At 37.8% G+C, this 14708-nt stretch overlaps 1 protein-coding gene across 4 annotated transcripts in view; it reads right to left on the reverse strand.

Annotated features, from left to right (window-relative positions):
• The window catches only part of LOC125257086 (spermatogenesis-associated protein 16-like), an 89561-nt gene extending 75381 nt beyond the window's left edge, over positions 1-14180 (reverse strand). For 2 of the 4 annotated variants that reach the window (XM_048173523.1, XM_048173524.1), the window contains exons 1-3: positions 11237-11298; positions 9958-10483; positions 8373-8518 (exon numbers count right to left, since the gene is read on the reverse strand). In XM_048173523.1, the coding sequence (XP_048029480.1) occupies positions 8373-8518; positions 9958-10483; positions 11237-11250 (686 nt within the window). In that variant the 5' untranslated portion in view covers positions 11251-11298. Of the gene's footprint in view, positions 1-8372; positions 8519-9957; positions 10484-11236; positions 11299-14021 lie in introns of those variants that run through there. The other 2 variants (XM_048173521.1, XM_048173522.1) reach the window with 2 other exon arrangements.
• Between the last annotated feature and the right edge of the window lie 528 nt (positions 14181-14708).

The raw sequence follows: 14708 nt of genomic DNA on the forward strand, positions 1-14708 counted from the left end.
TATCTTACGTATTATGTATATCAAAACATAACTTCAAAACATTAACTTTAAATTATATGAGCAAACAAAAAACTTGTGAGCTACAGTTTGTGTGAATTATACAGTCACATGTTTTTCCAACTTGGTGTCATCTTATTCTCATGCTTTTTAAGTGTTATTCAAAACTGTTAATTTTCTACACAGCAAAATCCCCAGAGTTAAATCAACTCTGCTCAGAGTACATAATGGTCCCTCTCTAAAAATAATGTTAAAGTAACACTAAAGCAGAGTTACTGAAGCAAGTTAATGAGATATTTAACCCTTTAACTTTCACCCCTAGATGGAGCCAATGAAAAAAATATTTTTCTTAAAATTCTTATTACTGAACATATAAAAAAATGACCTAAAATTTATGTTTTTATCCAAAAGATATAAAACTCTACCGTATGGTTGAGATGTCAGTTCATGGTAAATCTTTTTTTACCACATTTTTTACATTTGCAGTACTATTTTAATGGCTTTTCTGAATAATAAACATACCTGTAACAGTGTTAGTATGTCTTAGATACCTTCCATAATTATCAGGGTCCACATGAAATTAAGTTTATTTAAAAAAAAAACATTTATACATTACATATTGTCTTGTGGTGGTCAATATAATATCCAGACCATTTTCAGTGAATTTAATTCAGAACCATGTCAATAAATTCAGCAAATTTCAGTAAATTCAGGTAATATGTAAATTTAAAGCATTTTTCACAACAGGAATACTGCAAGTTTTGTAAAATATCTAAGTCTATTTATCGTCCATAAATTCTATTTTTAGTCATTTTTACTTGAGCTCCTGAATGTTCAAACCAGAGTTTTTCTAATTTTTTGGTTTGGTTGACCGGTACAACCAACAATTTCAGAGTGCTTTTATACATGTGTTACTTTATAAGCACTCTCTAATGCTCTGCTGAAGCTTGCAGTGTGAAACAAATCATACCATATGTAGGAGTGTGAATGCAAATACTAGCTACACTTGCTTGATTTCACACATTGTGAAATGAATTACCAATATTTGCAAAAATGGACACTATTGCTGTAGCCATAATAGTCTTCTTCTTCATCAGCTTTCTCTAAAAACTTGCAAAATCTCTGTCAAAGTACTACAATTGAAGAAGAATTTAGTTTTATATTAGCCACTAATATAAAAATATGTTCTATATCAGGGGTGGGCAAACTCTGATGGGCCACTGCCCTGCATAGTTTAGCTCTCCAACCCTGATAAAACTCACCTACTTTGTAGTTTTCTAGTAATCCTGAAGGCATTGATTAGCTGGTTCAGGTGTGTTTGATTAGGGTTGGAGCTAAACTCTGCAGGGCACTGGCCCTCCAGGACCGAGTATGCCCATCCCTGTTCTATATGAATGCAATCCAGACATGCTATATCTGCCATTTTTGGCATTGCAATGTAAATTGTGTTGCTTCCATGCAATTTACAAGTCCTCTTCCAAGGCCTCATGGGATAGTAAAGTGTCTTTGTATGTATGTAACACTCACTTTTCATTACCCGATCAGTTCCTTTCCACTATATGTAAAATAAAATACTGCATAAATGTATGTGTGAGTAACATTTATGAAATTGTATTTTATATTCGATTAAGTTTTTACTATGTCTGCTTGAGGAAAAAAAAAAAATATATATCCCCATGGACATCCTCATAATCCACTCTTAGATGACCCTATTGTCACACTTCAGTTCCTACCATCTGGCTATTTTTACCCTTTACAGACATATCAACCGGACGGTCACGCATAGTTTTGGAAAGTCATGGCAAACAGGTGTTTCTATATTGCCATATTTCTATTGTTTAGACTCTACCCTACTAACTACAACATTGTGGTTTGATTCCCTCCTTAACTGATACCATGTTTGACCCTATTATTCGATGACCGATCAGCAATTTCATCCTTTCGTGTGACCGACTGAAGTGTGCAAACTGATGCGGTCACCTGAAAATTGAAAAGTCCCATCCCTCCATGACAAAAGCAGATAATGGGGTGGGACAATAGAGCTGTGGTACATTTTTGTCTCATCTCCTTCATTTGACAAATTTTTTTCACACTCAAAGTAAGGTCTACCGTACGGTTGAGAAATCAGTTAAAGGGTTAAGCAATTAATAAGGCTGTGATTTAAGTCACATGTAGTTCTTGTGTTTTTTCATATTTCTTTAGTGATTCTGCTTGTTAACAGCAGGTGTTCATCATTAATGCACAATCATTACTTAATTAATTGCTTAATTATCTCATTAAATTTAACTCTGCTTCACTGCTATTTTAACACTATTTAGAGAGGGACCATATGTACTCTGAACATAGCTGATTTGAAGAGTTCATTTGCAAAAAATGATAAACGCCACTTTAAAAAAAAAAAAATGAACCAACTGCTGTGCGTTATTCTCCACATATAGCACATTCTGTACCCTAAATCAGTTTTGTCAGAAAAGCCGGTATTGTCCACTGTCAGGCATCGCAAGTTCACGTTTTACAGCAGAAACCGACAAGTGCCCTTGTTGTTTTTGTACAGAAACCGATATGTTCGTTTTAGCGAATCAGTGCACAGTATTCAGGTCAGGTGACAAGGCTTCTAGTCACTTCAAAAAGACGAGCTGGCTGAGGGAAGTTTTGTCAAAGCTGACAAAAAGTGATCGAGGATTTATAATTTCGACTCGGAATTACACCATACACGACTTACATGCTGAAACCTTGGTTGTCCTTTTGCGTGCGCGTGTGTGTGCGTGCGTGCGTGGATGCGCGTATGTTTGTGTGTGTGAGTGTACGTGTACGCCAATCTGTTTATGTGTGTGTGCGCGCACAGTGAGTGGATGTGTGTGTGTGTGTGTGTCGATCTGTTAGTGTGTGTGCGTTTGTGTGCACACGTGTGTTTGAGTGTGTTTTAAATGCAATTACATAGCAATTACTTGGTTTTGTTTACCTCTGAAACATGAAATGTGGAGTTATCTGCTTTTGCCAAAAACGACTGTTGGAGTTATCTGCTTTTGCTAAAAAACAAACTTTTAATATATATAAAAAACATACTTTCAATGAACTTTAATTTTTTAATTTACCTGTATTTTTTGGAGTTATTATTACTTAATCAAAACAACCCAACTGCAGTTTGATTGATATTATTTGGAATGCATAATAAAAAAAACATGATTTGTGAGAATTAATAAAAATGGAATTAACTGTTTTTGCAAATGAACTCTTCATTTAACTCTGGGGATTTTGCTGTGTATGCTGTTGTTTCCTCCAAAATTACATTTTCCCGAACAACAAACTGCTCTCCAACTGGCTTTTAGACTGTGTGCTTTTGATATGCTGTGGACCGAGAACCTGATTTCAACCAGAGAATTGTTGCATTACATATGGCTCATAATGTTGCCACGACAACCCATCTGCTTCTATTAAACGCATATTTCCTATCATATTTCCTACCTCAGCTCATTATATATAATAATATATCTACAGTACATATGTATTCATGTGTTTTACATGTGATTTTGCCTCTACCTTCCCTGCTTATGATTTCATTTCTAGGCTGTTTTGAGTGTCAGGTTTATTTTTAATGTTCCCAGTGCTCTGTCACTGAAAAGCATTTCTATATATATATAATAAATAGCACACTGCTAGCAACAAAACTGACAGATGGGACACAGGCTGACAAGATTTGCAGACATTACATGTTGTAGCATGTGTTTCTATTTCTAAGGCATGGCCTCCATGTTAACCAGGCATGTGTTACCAAATTCCAACCTCTTGACAAAACCTGCTGATAATAAAGTTTGATTAAAGGGTTAGTTCACCCAAAAATGAAAATTCTGTCATTAATTACTCGCCCTCATGTTGTTCCACACCCGTAAGACCTTTGTTCATCTTCGGAACACAAATTATGATATTTTTCATAAAATCCGATGGCTCAGTGAGGCCTCCATTGACAGCAAGATAATTAATACTTTCAATGCCCAGAACTAAAGATGTATTTAAAACAGTTCATGTGACTACAATGGTTGAACCTTAATGTTATGAAGCAACAAGAATACTTTTTGTGCGCCAATAAAAATGAAATAATGACTTTATTCAACAATATCTAGTGATGCGCAATTTCAAAACACTGCTTCATGAAGCTTCAAAGCTTTACTAATCTTTTGTTTCGAATCAGTGGTTTGGAGTGTGTATCAAACTGCCAAAGTCACATGATTTCAGTAAACGAGGCTTCGTTACGTCATACGTGTTTCGAAATTTCAATGGTTCACCACTGGGGGGTATGACTTTGGCAGTTTGATACATGCTCCAAACCATTGATTTGAAACAAAAGATTCATAAAGCTTTGAAGCTTCATGAAGCAGTATTTTGAAATCGGCCATCACTAGATATTGTTGAATAAAGTCGTTATTTAGTTTTTTTGGTGCACAAAAAGTATTCTTGTCGCTTCATAACATTAAGGTTGGACCACTGTAGTCAGATGAACTGTTTTAAATACATCTTTAGTAGCTTTCTGGGCATCTGAAAGTGTTAATTATCTTGCTGGCAATGCAGGCCTCACTGAGCCATCGGATTTTATGAAAAATATCTTAATTTGTGTTTCGAAGATGAACAAAGGTCTTACGGGTGTGGAATGGCAATGATTGAAAGAATGCTTAAAGTCAATGTGAACTTCTTTTTACAACCTTTTTTTCTTACGTAACCACACACAAACACACATATATATATATCGAAATTAATCAGGATATTCAAAAATAATGTTGGGCAGGAATTGATTATAATTGGAGATTGATTTGGTGATTAAAAGTGGGTGTTACCTGCCTACTTGACATCAGTGAGAAATCAATTATTACATTTTGATCAATTGATTTTTTTTTTTTTTTGGATTTCACATTAATAGTTTTAATTCAGAATAAATACATATCTAGTATTACGTCAGCTTACGTTGTCTGTTCTCATCACCCTCTAGTCTGCAGAGGGAGCTGCAAAGGCTTGCATTTCATTTCTTAAGCTGTTCAGAACTTTTCAAGGGTACAATGCAGTCAGGATGAGTTATTGCTCAGAGAAACCACAAACCCTCTCTCTCTTTCTCTCTCGCTAATGGAGGAGCAAAGGAGAACAGCACAGGGGCATGTCTAACTGGATACAGCAGACTCAGTTAACTGGAGGTCAGGAGGCTTTACTCTCACCGTCCACTTAAAAAATGACTCTTGTCACACTACACTCAAACATACCAATCAACATCCATCTACTTTGAGTGAGTGTTGAAGATTATTTGTAGACATTGCAGATTGAACCTAGATGAAACTGTCATACAGACCCACCATAAGATGTCTTTTTTCAGCAGTACATGAGTTCTGTCTTTTATGAACTACAGTATTATAGTTAAGTATGCACATATTTGCAGCACCATTTAAGTTTTCAGCCAATATTGGCACTTCTTTATCTGTACTGCCTGTTATTGGCTCCATTGGCCAACATTCTGTATTTCCTCTGCCTATTTTAAGATTTAGATAATCATCCGGCACTAATTTAAGGGCATTGAGGTTACTTGTGGAGCAGTTCCCTTTCACGGAACTTGACGCTGTGTCAGTTGCTGAAGCTATGGGGACGCCTTCAGTATGCAGCGGTGTCTAAATCACAGGTACACTCAGGTCAATGCAATTGGCTACAGGAGTCATATGACGTCACCGGCACACTGGAATGACTATAAAAGGGTGCCTGCATAAAACGTCATCAGCTGCTTTGTCCTCAGGAAGTGCTATAAGTGTCTTGTGAGTCTTATTTATTGTCTTGTGACTCCAAAAAACAAAAACAAATAATCTGATAAGATGGAAGTGCAAGAGAGCATGCATAGATTTAATTAGTGTGCTTCACTTTTCCCCTGCTTTATTACAGGTGAGGATGCACACAATCTCTATGTATTTTCTTTGGGAGAGGAGCATGCTCAGTTAGCTCTCAAGGGAGCTGGCTGCGCTTACTGTGATCTGTTCATAGTGAGGAAGCTCTGCTCCTGCCTGGCTCTTTTTGTGGGGGATGGGAGTTGGGCATCTGCACCTTGCAGTTTGGGTCTCGCTGCTCCTGAGGCATCACGCCGACTTCAATCGTGGGTGTCGCAGATGGAGTTCACAGAGGAGATCGATATGGGAACATCTCTTTCTCTGGCTTCACCCATTAGCTCCAGTGCTCTCACACCAGATCTGGAAGCCCGCTCTGCGACCTCTTTCGATCTGGCCGAGAGAATGTTGTTGCCATCTGGCACTGAGGAGTTGGAAAGTAACAGGAGTTGAGGTGGACATCGTTAATGAGCCCGTCTCCTCCAATATTTCCACACATGTGGAGCTGGTCGAGCTCGTGATATGCCACAGCTAGACACAGTCTAGACTGATCAGCAGAGAATAAACAGGAAGTCACTCAAATCAGACTTGTTGAGCATTTCCTGGTTTGTCATTGACGCTCCCCCCCTTTTGTTTCTCCCCAATCTTCATGGTACGGCATCGAGATTGTGAGGGAAACCATATTTGGCTTGCATGGTAACCTCAACTTCTTCAAATTATTCAAATGTGGAAGGACTGCGTGAGCATGGTTATGAGAAGATGTCTTGGGTTGAAGAGGCGCTCGTGAGCTATCTCTCAAGAGGTGCAGTGTCTTCCCTGAAGGCTCCAGTCCTGCCCTCTAAGCCGTGTCATCTAAGCCGGTGGGCAAGGCCTACATGGCAGCAGGTCAGGCTGGTGGAGCCCTGCACACTGTGCTCCAGGCTTTCCAGGCTGACCTCCTGAAGGGCCTGGATCAAGGAGGACAGCTTCCAGCGGAAGACCTCAAGCTCTGCAGAGTCATGGATCTCTCCCTCCACTCCTCCAAGCAGATGGCCCGCACCATTGGACATTCTATGGCTGCTATGTTTGCCACAGAGAAACATCTGTGGTTGAACCTCTCGGGAATAAAGAAGGAGAAATCCTTCCTCCTTGATTCCACGGTCTCGCCCTCTGGCATCTTTGGCACTGCTGTAGACACTGTAGCCCCCCTTTTCATTTTATGGAGGGTGTTGGGTTGTTTGGAGGTTGTTTAGGCCTTCGGCCCTGCTCCCACTTTGGGAGTGGATGTTTTATGGTATTCCAGCTTTAAGGGGTGAAGGCTTAGCCAAGTAGCGGTAGATGGTTTTGCCATGAGAATTCACCCTTTCTAGAGATGATAGTGCAGGCATGGTTAGAACCACATTAGCACACTTCCTGAAGGCTCACCAGGAATGGGTATTGACAGAGAAGATGAGTGGACTTATCGCTATTAGCGTCCCACTACTTATCTGTTGCCCCCTCCAAGCACAGTAAGTCTTGAGGCGATGCTGTGCACATATAACTGTTAGCACACTTCCTGGAGGTTCATGAGGAATGGGTAGTCTGCCTCCAGCACAGTTAGTCTGGAGGCGAAGGTGCAGCGTCTTCATGCTTCCATACTGGAACCAAGATAAGAATAAGTAACCATTAAGCCGAGGTATGGCTAATCTAGTGGAACGTTATCCCGCCCCCTCTTCAAGAGGGAAGTTGGTGTCCCTGGTCAGCTCTGCCCCTGATTCTGTTTTCAAGGGCATCAGAGTTGCCCCTTGGTATGTGTCTATGTATGGCAACCTGAAGCAGTCTCGGGCTGGACTATGCTTAGTTTGTGGTAATTTTTTCAAGTCACAGCTGGTGAGCAGGCATTTGTTCAGTATGGCGTTGTGGGTATTCACATTCCCATAGTATCAGCAACTGATGCAGTGTCGAGCTTTCTTTGAAAGGGAATGTCTTACGGTTAGGTATGTAACCTGGTTCTCTGAGAAGGGAACGGTGCACTGTATCATGCTGCCATACTTCTGGCATGCCTGCGCGTCTTCCTTCAGACAAATCAGAATTGATGATGTTTTAAGCAAGCACCCTTTTATAGACATGCCGGTGCGCCAGGGATGTCTTATGACTGCCATAGTGAATTGGCATGAGTGTACACGGATGCACACTTTAAGTGTTCCCCATAGCATCAACAACTGAAGCAGCATCTCATTCCCTTCTTTGTGAACCGGATTACATAAGTAGCCCAAAGACGTTTTGTCCTTTTTAAGAGTACTATCACTTGATGAGCAGTTTCTACTTAAGAGTGAATGCCGAAACGAGTTGATGTGTGCATGTAATGATAGTTTTTATTGTGTTTTAATTTTCTTTTTTTAACAAAGTAGTATAGATTTGCAATATGGGCTGTTTATTGGTTATTGGCCAAAAAATAATTTTAAAAAATCTCATCAATATTGTTCACAATTTCAATATTGTGCATTCCTATTATCCTAGTATTCATAGTATTCATGGTGTGTGCTGTTTGTCATGTTTGTGATGTACCTGTAGGAATGTAACAATGCTGGGTTTGGCGTTTTCATTTGGAGATAGCAGGCAACAATCCTGGACTCAATGAAGCTGGCAACTTTACAAATGTCTTCGTAATCAGCATTAAAATGTTTCTCAAACACAGCACCTTTGGAACAAAGCTGAGAGAGAGAAAGGGAAGAAGAAATTCAAGGTAGCATGCATTAATTGAGAAATATTGAATAAATAAAACCTTGCTTTTCACAGGTAGTTTTTTAAGTGATTTTCTTTTTTTTTACAGATTATATTTGAGTAGTGCTACAGTTTATAATGCTGCTTATAACATAGTTGATCAATTTTCTAATTAAATTTTCGAATTATTTTTTTTTTTTATGAAAGAGAGTGGCAAGTGTCACAAGTCCATTTGAGCTCAGCCACATAACATCACATTTCAAGACTCATGCACTTCTGTGACCTGAGCTCAGATAGTTTAAACATGAATGCAATGTAAAAATCCAAATACAAAGAATTTCACCTTGAGCATTGGATTTTTTGAATGTACTGTCTGCTCAGTGATGAACATACAGCTTAATTAAAAGCAAAACATTCTATTTACTTTCCACTTTACAACAAAGCATACATAAATATTTTGGCCTTGACCTCATTTGACCTCATGTATTGTATGACAACAATTCGTATTTATCTCAGTGGAGAGAAATTAAAAAAGAAAGGTTATTTGTGACGTTTAAGACTCTGCTGATCCCCATAAACACGTTGAGAGTCTGGTAATGTGGGATCAGGTAATGGCAATAACAGATCTAGAATTATGATTTAAAGAGTCTCTGAGCTCCAACAGTTTGTAAACATTAATTAAAGCTCTGCTCTGTGCCTCGGAATACCTTCAATAACATTTTGTTAAGGTGATGAGCAGCAGAGTCAGAAATCATTTTATTAATTTATTTTAATTCATTTAATTGTGCATACTTATTTCCTTTATTTATCCATTTAGATTAGTCCTACCTTTGCCACCATCTAACACTCAATTATATCATTTTATTAATTAATAACACTATTAAATGCAGTTTTTACCACATCTCAAAATGAAGATACATTTTTCAGTCTGTACATTTATAATATTCACTTGGAACATTTAAAATGATTGATTTTATTTTTCATTTATCATTTTTGGCCAATTTTAATGTCCCTAGTCCCTAGTCTTAACAAGACTTAAAGTAGAGGGACAGTATAATGGTACCAGATGGCAATATCACAGTACTTTGATAAATACCATGGTACTGAATGATTACCTTAATTACATTTATTATGGTACTCTCACAGTTTAGTTTTTAGGCATTTAATTTGCCCTTTGAATGATACCTCAATTCTTGTATTTAGTTGAAAATAGGTGTGCTATCAATTTTTTAAGCAATCTTAAGATTTAAGCTTCCTACCACCCTGAACATCCAAGCAGCTCCATATAGCAAACATGACTTCAAAAACACCTTAGGATCCCCATAACAGTACATGCACATTCACATTTTCCAAAAATTATAGTGTGTTAAATCAACATAAAATGGTCTGCAGGTCGGGAAACGTGTGGTAAAATTTGAATATCGAGTACCTCTAGTGCAGCAGTGAAACGGCTGGCTGCAGTGGCATATTTCTTCAGTTGGTAGTACGAGTTGGCGTCCTGTAAAGCTACATCGAGCCATTTGTCAATTTGAGGCAGAAAGCTGAGATTAGGTCCACTCGGAGGCCCTCCTATTTCAGCCGCTTGACACATTAATTGTGTGGCGGTGCAGGCCAGGGACTTGTGGGTAATGTCCTGTTCGTCACCGAACACTAACTTTGTCTCAGCCTCCATCAGGTCTCTTAGAGAAATGCGAGGGGGTGCAGAAAGGGGGCTTCGTTCATTATTTGCCTCCGCACAGTCATCCAGCGATCCATCTTTTCTTTGGGTGTCATTGTTCTTGCTCCTCTTTGGGACACCGCTGCCTGTCCTTTTCCCTTTTCTCTTGTTTTGGCCCTTTTCCTCAGGCAGGTTTGACCGGACGGTGGCAGGCATTGGATGTTCTGTGTACTCAGGGAAAACAGGCTGCTGTAGTCCCTGGAGCTCTGGGCTTCCAGTTGAATTTGCCATGATGTGCCTGAAAGAGATTTCAAATTAATGCTATGCTTTTCATAAAGCATTCAAAAAGCAATCAAAGAAAATTTGGAAATAACGGACACCTGAGACACAGGACATCCTATTCATATGGGTTACTCCCCATGAATTCAAACAGCCCTGGAAATATGCATTTTACATCCCAATGAAGGCCCGCTCGCCGCATACAGACAGAGTTCAGACAAGTTCTCAATTCTCTAAGCGGGCTGAAACTTTAATACATTCGCTGCTATTATTCTTCTGTAAGAGCGCTGCTGTTAGTGTACTGTTAGAGAAGTCACTTAAATAATGTAGAGGGCCGGGGTGCTGATTCACTGCCACTCTTGAGATGTGCTGAGGAAAAGGTCACTGTGACATATACACCTGTTGGCAAAAGGCCGAGCTCTTGCTTTAAGAGTAGACTGCAAATTCTGCCATCTTTATGTGTGTGTGTTACTACCGTGTGGGGAGAAAGAGAGGTTTTTTTTTTCTTCTTCTTCTTTTAAATACATTTTTGGTACAACAGGCTAAAATAATAGATGAGATGTAGGCACTTGATAAGGATTCACTGTAGTGCCCACAAGGTGGCAATAAATAAGTTTATATATGAAATCATTTTTAAACAGTAACTATTGATGCATCCTGTGTATTTGATGCCTTGACTGGAGGAAATGAGGATGACTGCAACTACAGTATCTCAGAATAAAGTAAATATATTTCTGTTAAATAATCTTTGATTATGCCAAGCTACACTTACCTTTCAGTTTTCATAGAGAAATGTGTCCTTTTGAATGCTTGAAGAAAAACATTCTAACACTGACATCACCACACAACTTATGGAACTGTGTTGTCCAATCAGATTAGAGCATTGAGACTGACTGTTATAGAGTGCAACAGTGCCCGCCCACTTTTTCAGCTGCCTTGGTTTCGGAAGTATTTTTTCCATTTGGGTTTTCTTTAAAAGCCTTTGTTAGAGTTATATGCCATGAACCAAACTACTGATTTTAAATGTGCTGAGTATGTATGCAGAAACTATATATCATGTATGTATATATGTTTGTTATCTTAAATATGCATGCATCCACACAAATATTTAAATTCTTTTTAAATGAAAAAAAAAGTACTTTTTTGTCATACTTCTTCATTTTGAAAATAGCTTCAGTTCCTTCTTCCTTCAATTGAAATGGGGCTTAACCTGCATCTTTTAATAAAATGCTAACCTAATAGAGTTGGGTTATTTATCAAAAAGTTCATATCCTTAAAAATCATTCAACTTGAACAAATAATGAAGTAGTTTGAGAGTGTAGAGAGAATGACTCGATTATGTCATTCATGGGAAAGAGTTCTTTGGCCAATATTTGTTTGTTCTCTTCTCTGATTGGTGGAGAGTTTTTTTTTTTTTTTTTTTTTTTTTTTTTTGAAGAATCATGAGTAAAGTAGTTTTTCTACCAGGAATTCCACTGATAAACATTAGTTGAAATTATGTGGGCTGATGGCAAATTTCATCAATTAACAAGCTACACACTGTTAAAAAAAAAAAAAAAAAAAAAAATGTTGGTTTAACTTAAAAAAAATAAAAACCTGGTTGCCTTAAAATTGAGTTCATTGAAATTAAAAATTTGAGTTAATACAATGAAGGCAATTGGTTTAATCAACAGAAACTCAAAATATGTTATCTGAACCACATTAATTATCTAAGTTGATTTGACAAAAGAAAAAAAAATGTTCTGATAATAAATCACGAAAATAATTTTTTACAGTGCAGTTGGTCTGTTTTTTAGGGTTTATAAGTTATTGTTAAAAATCACTTTGGATTTTTTTTACATCTGGAACCCCACTGTTGCACTCTGTAACATAAATAAATAAATTCTGTGCTTTGACTGGTTGAAATAATTAGCCAGAGAGACATTCAGATATATGTGTAGTGTCAACATTTGAATCAGTTCTTGCCCAACTACAGATGTCCGCACTGTTTAAAATGAAGCTTGTTATTATGATGTGTGAAGATGGTTCTCAACTTCATGCATTTCTCATTACTGATAATAAGTTGAACACAACTCTATACCATCACTGACAGCTTGCCAACGGATGCGGAGCTCTGTCTCAAAGGATAGTCTGCCAGTTGCTTAACGTTGCATAAATTAATTTATAGTACAGTCTAATTTTACATTTACAGAATAGTATACGACAGCAATATATTGACATACGTAGGGCCTACTGTTGTCTTTTCAGTTAATATCTCTCAGCATACGAAATATGTTTCTACGTTTATAGCTTAATGTGATGCCAAAAGAACCGGTAGCTCGGTACCAAGTTGATACTAAATATATAATGATAGTCTTAAAGCAGTTTGCTTTCAAATGCTCACATGCTCATAGGTGTTGTGACACCTAGTCCCAATTAAATTACAAAAATGTGTCAGTTTCATGCCTTTTCTTTATCCTTTCTTTCTCTTATATGAACTAGACATATGCCATTGGAATAAAAGCAAAACAGTGATTAATTTACCAACAATTGCACACAGATTCCCTCTACAGTTAGGTATGGACTCACTATATAGTTATATATAACATATCCTAATCATTAATCATTTCTTTTCTCCCCCGGTGGCCAGACGAATAGCCATGCTCTTGTTTTGCTGTGCTAAATCTTCATAAGACTGTCTGTTTCGATTAACCTTGACAATGAGCATCGCTCAAACAGTATGTCAATTGCTGGTAAGGTGACGATGAGGTAATGTTTTCTTCTGACAATAAAATACTTGTCTCTCATACTCCGTGAGGAGGACAGCAGTCCCTATTGGAATGTCAACTTTATAAAATAAGACTGTGTGTGTATGGGCTTCAGTGTGTGTGTGTTTTTTACAGCCTGGGGGGAAATAAACTGTGTCTGCGGATGCGCCAGAAGATGATAAACCTAGAAGGGACTTCATATGTTCAAAAGAAAAGAAAAGAAAGAAAAACCATATGAGTGGAAGTGCTAAAAGAAATCACATAATGCTCATAATGCTTTTCTATTTCAGAGTTTACAGGGTATTCAACAGAGCCCAAAGCTTATATGATTACAGTTGTCAATGGTAAAGAAAAGGGAAAATCTTTTTAAAAATCCAGTTTAAAGCACACGTGTCAAGTTTTTTAGAAATGCACTCTTTATGGACATCGCGCCACATGACATTTTACAACCAATAATGACCTTGCCTTGACTTAAAAAGGTCAAATTTGTAAAAAAAAAAAATTCTGCATGTTGGTTGGGCCAGTAGTTTTTTTTTAATAATAATGATGATAATAATAATAATAATAATAACAATACGTTTTATTTATAAATAGCCTTTCCCAAGCTCAAGGTCGCTGTACAAGAAGATAACGCATACACAGCATCAAACATAATATGCATCATATAGTACATAGATATACACATACAAATATACAGTAACTAAACAGCAGAACACTAAACAGGGGAGGGGTTGGAAGTACTGTAAGAAATATATTTGAAGTTGAGATTTGAATGAGAATATAGTCGCTTTATATATAGGATATAATTACCTTGTGCCATCTCATCTGTCAGGCATTTAAGTTTCAACCGTCAAACGCATAGCACGACCACGGTTGCAACGCTAGCGTATTAGATCAACAGCGCTCCTATTATAGTCAGTGCCAGTGGAGCTCACGGCAACTTTGTTAGGCTACATTTGACAGTGATGTTGTGTCGTGTTTCAGCCCTGGTCGCGCATTCGTTTTGTCGGCTGTGAAACTTCCGTGGTGGCGCCGCTTTGAGTGTAGATGCTGCGTTTGTAGAAGGCTAGCATTCCAAGCAGACTGCGGTGTACATGTATATAAAAAAGGTAAAATGTGAGACTACAGACGTTTTCCTCTAATAATTTGATAGGATACAATGTAATACAAACCTTAATTTCATTCAGGAATTTCCCCTCAGGAGGTTTTCTCTCAGAACAGAAAAAATGACCATTAGTTCACTTTCAAATGAAAATTACCCCAAGCTTTACTCACCCTCAAGCCATCCTAGGTGTATATGCCTTTCTTCTTTCATCAGACCGCCTTCCATATTCTACTTACGAAGAAAGTGTAAAACTCTCGCAGTTCATCAAGCTTACACTACATACGCCTTCCCTATTCACCTTACGGAAAAAAGCTTAACTGACGAAACGCAATGGTCTGTTGGAAGCTAGATATTTTACTTCATAATTTTGTTAAATATGTTTTTTTTTTTTT

This window comes from Megalobrama amblycephala, linkage group LG21, assembly GCF_018812025.1.
Source record: "Megalobrama amblycephala isolate DHTTF-2021 linkage group LG21, ASM1881202v1, whole genome shotgun sequence".
NCBI classification, from domain to species: domain Eukaryota; kingdom Metazoa; phylum Chordata; class Actinopteri; order Cypriniformes; family Xenocyprididae; genus Megalobrama; species Megalobrama amblycephala.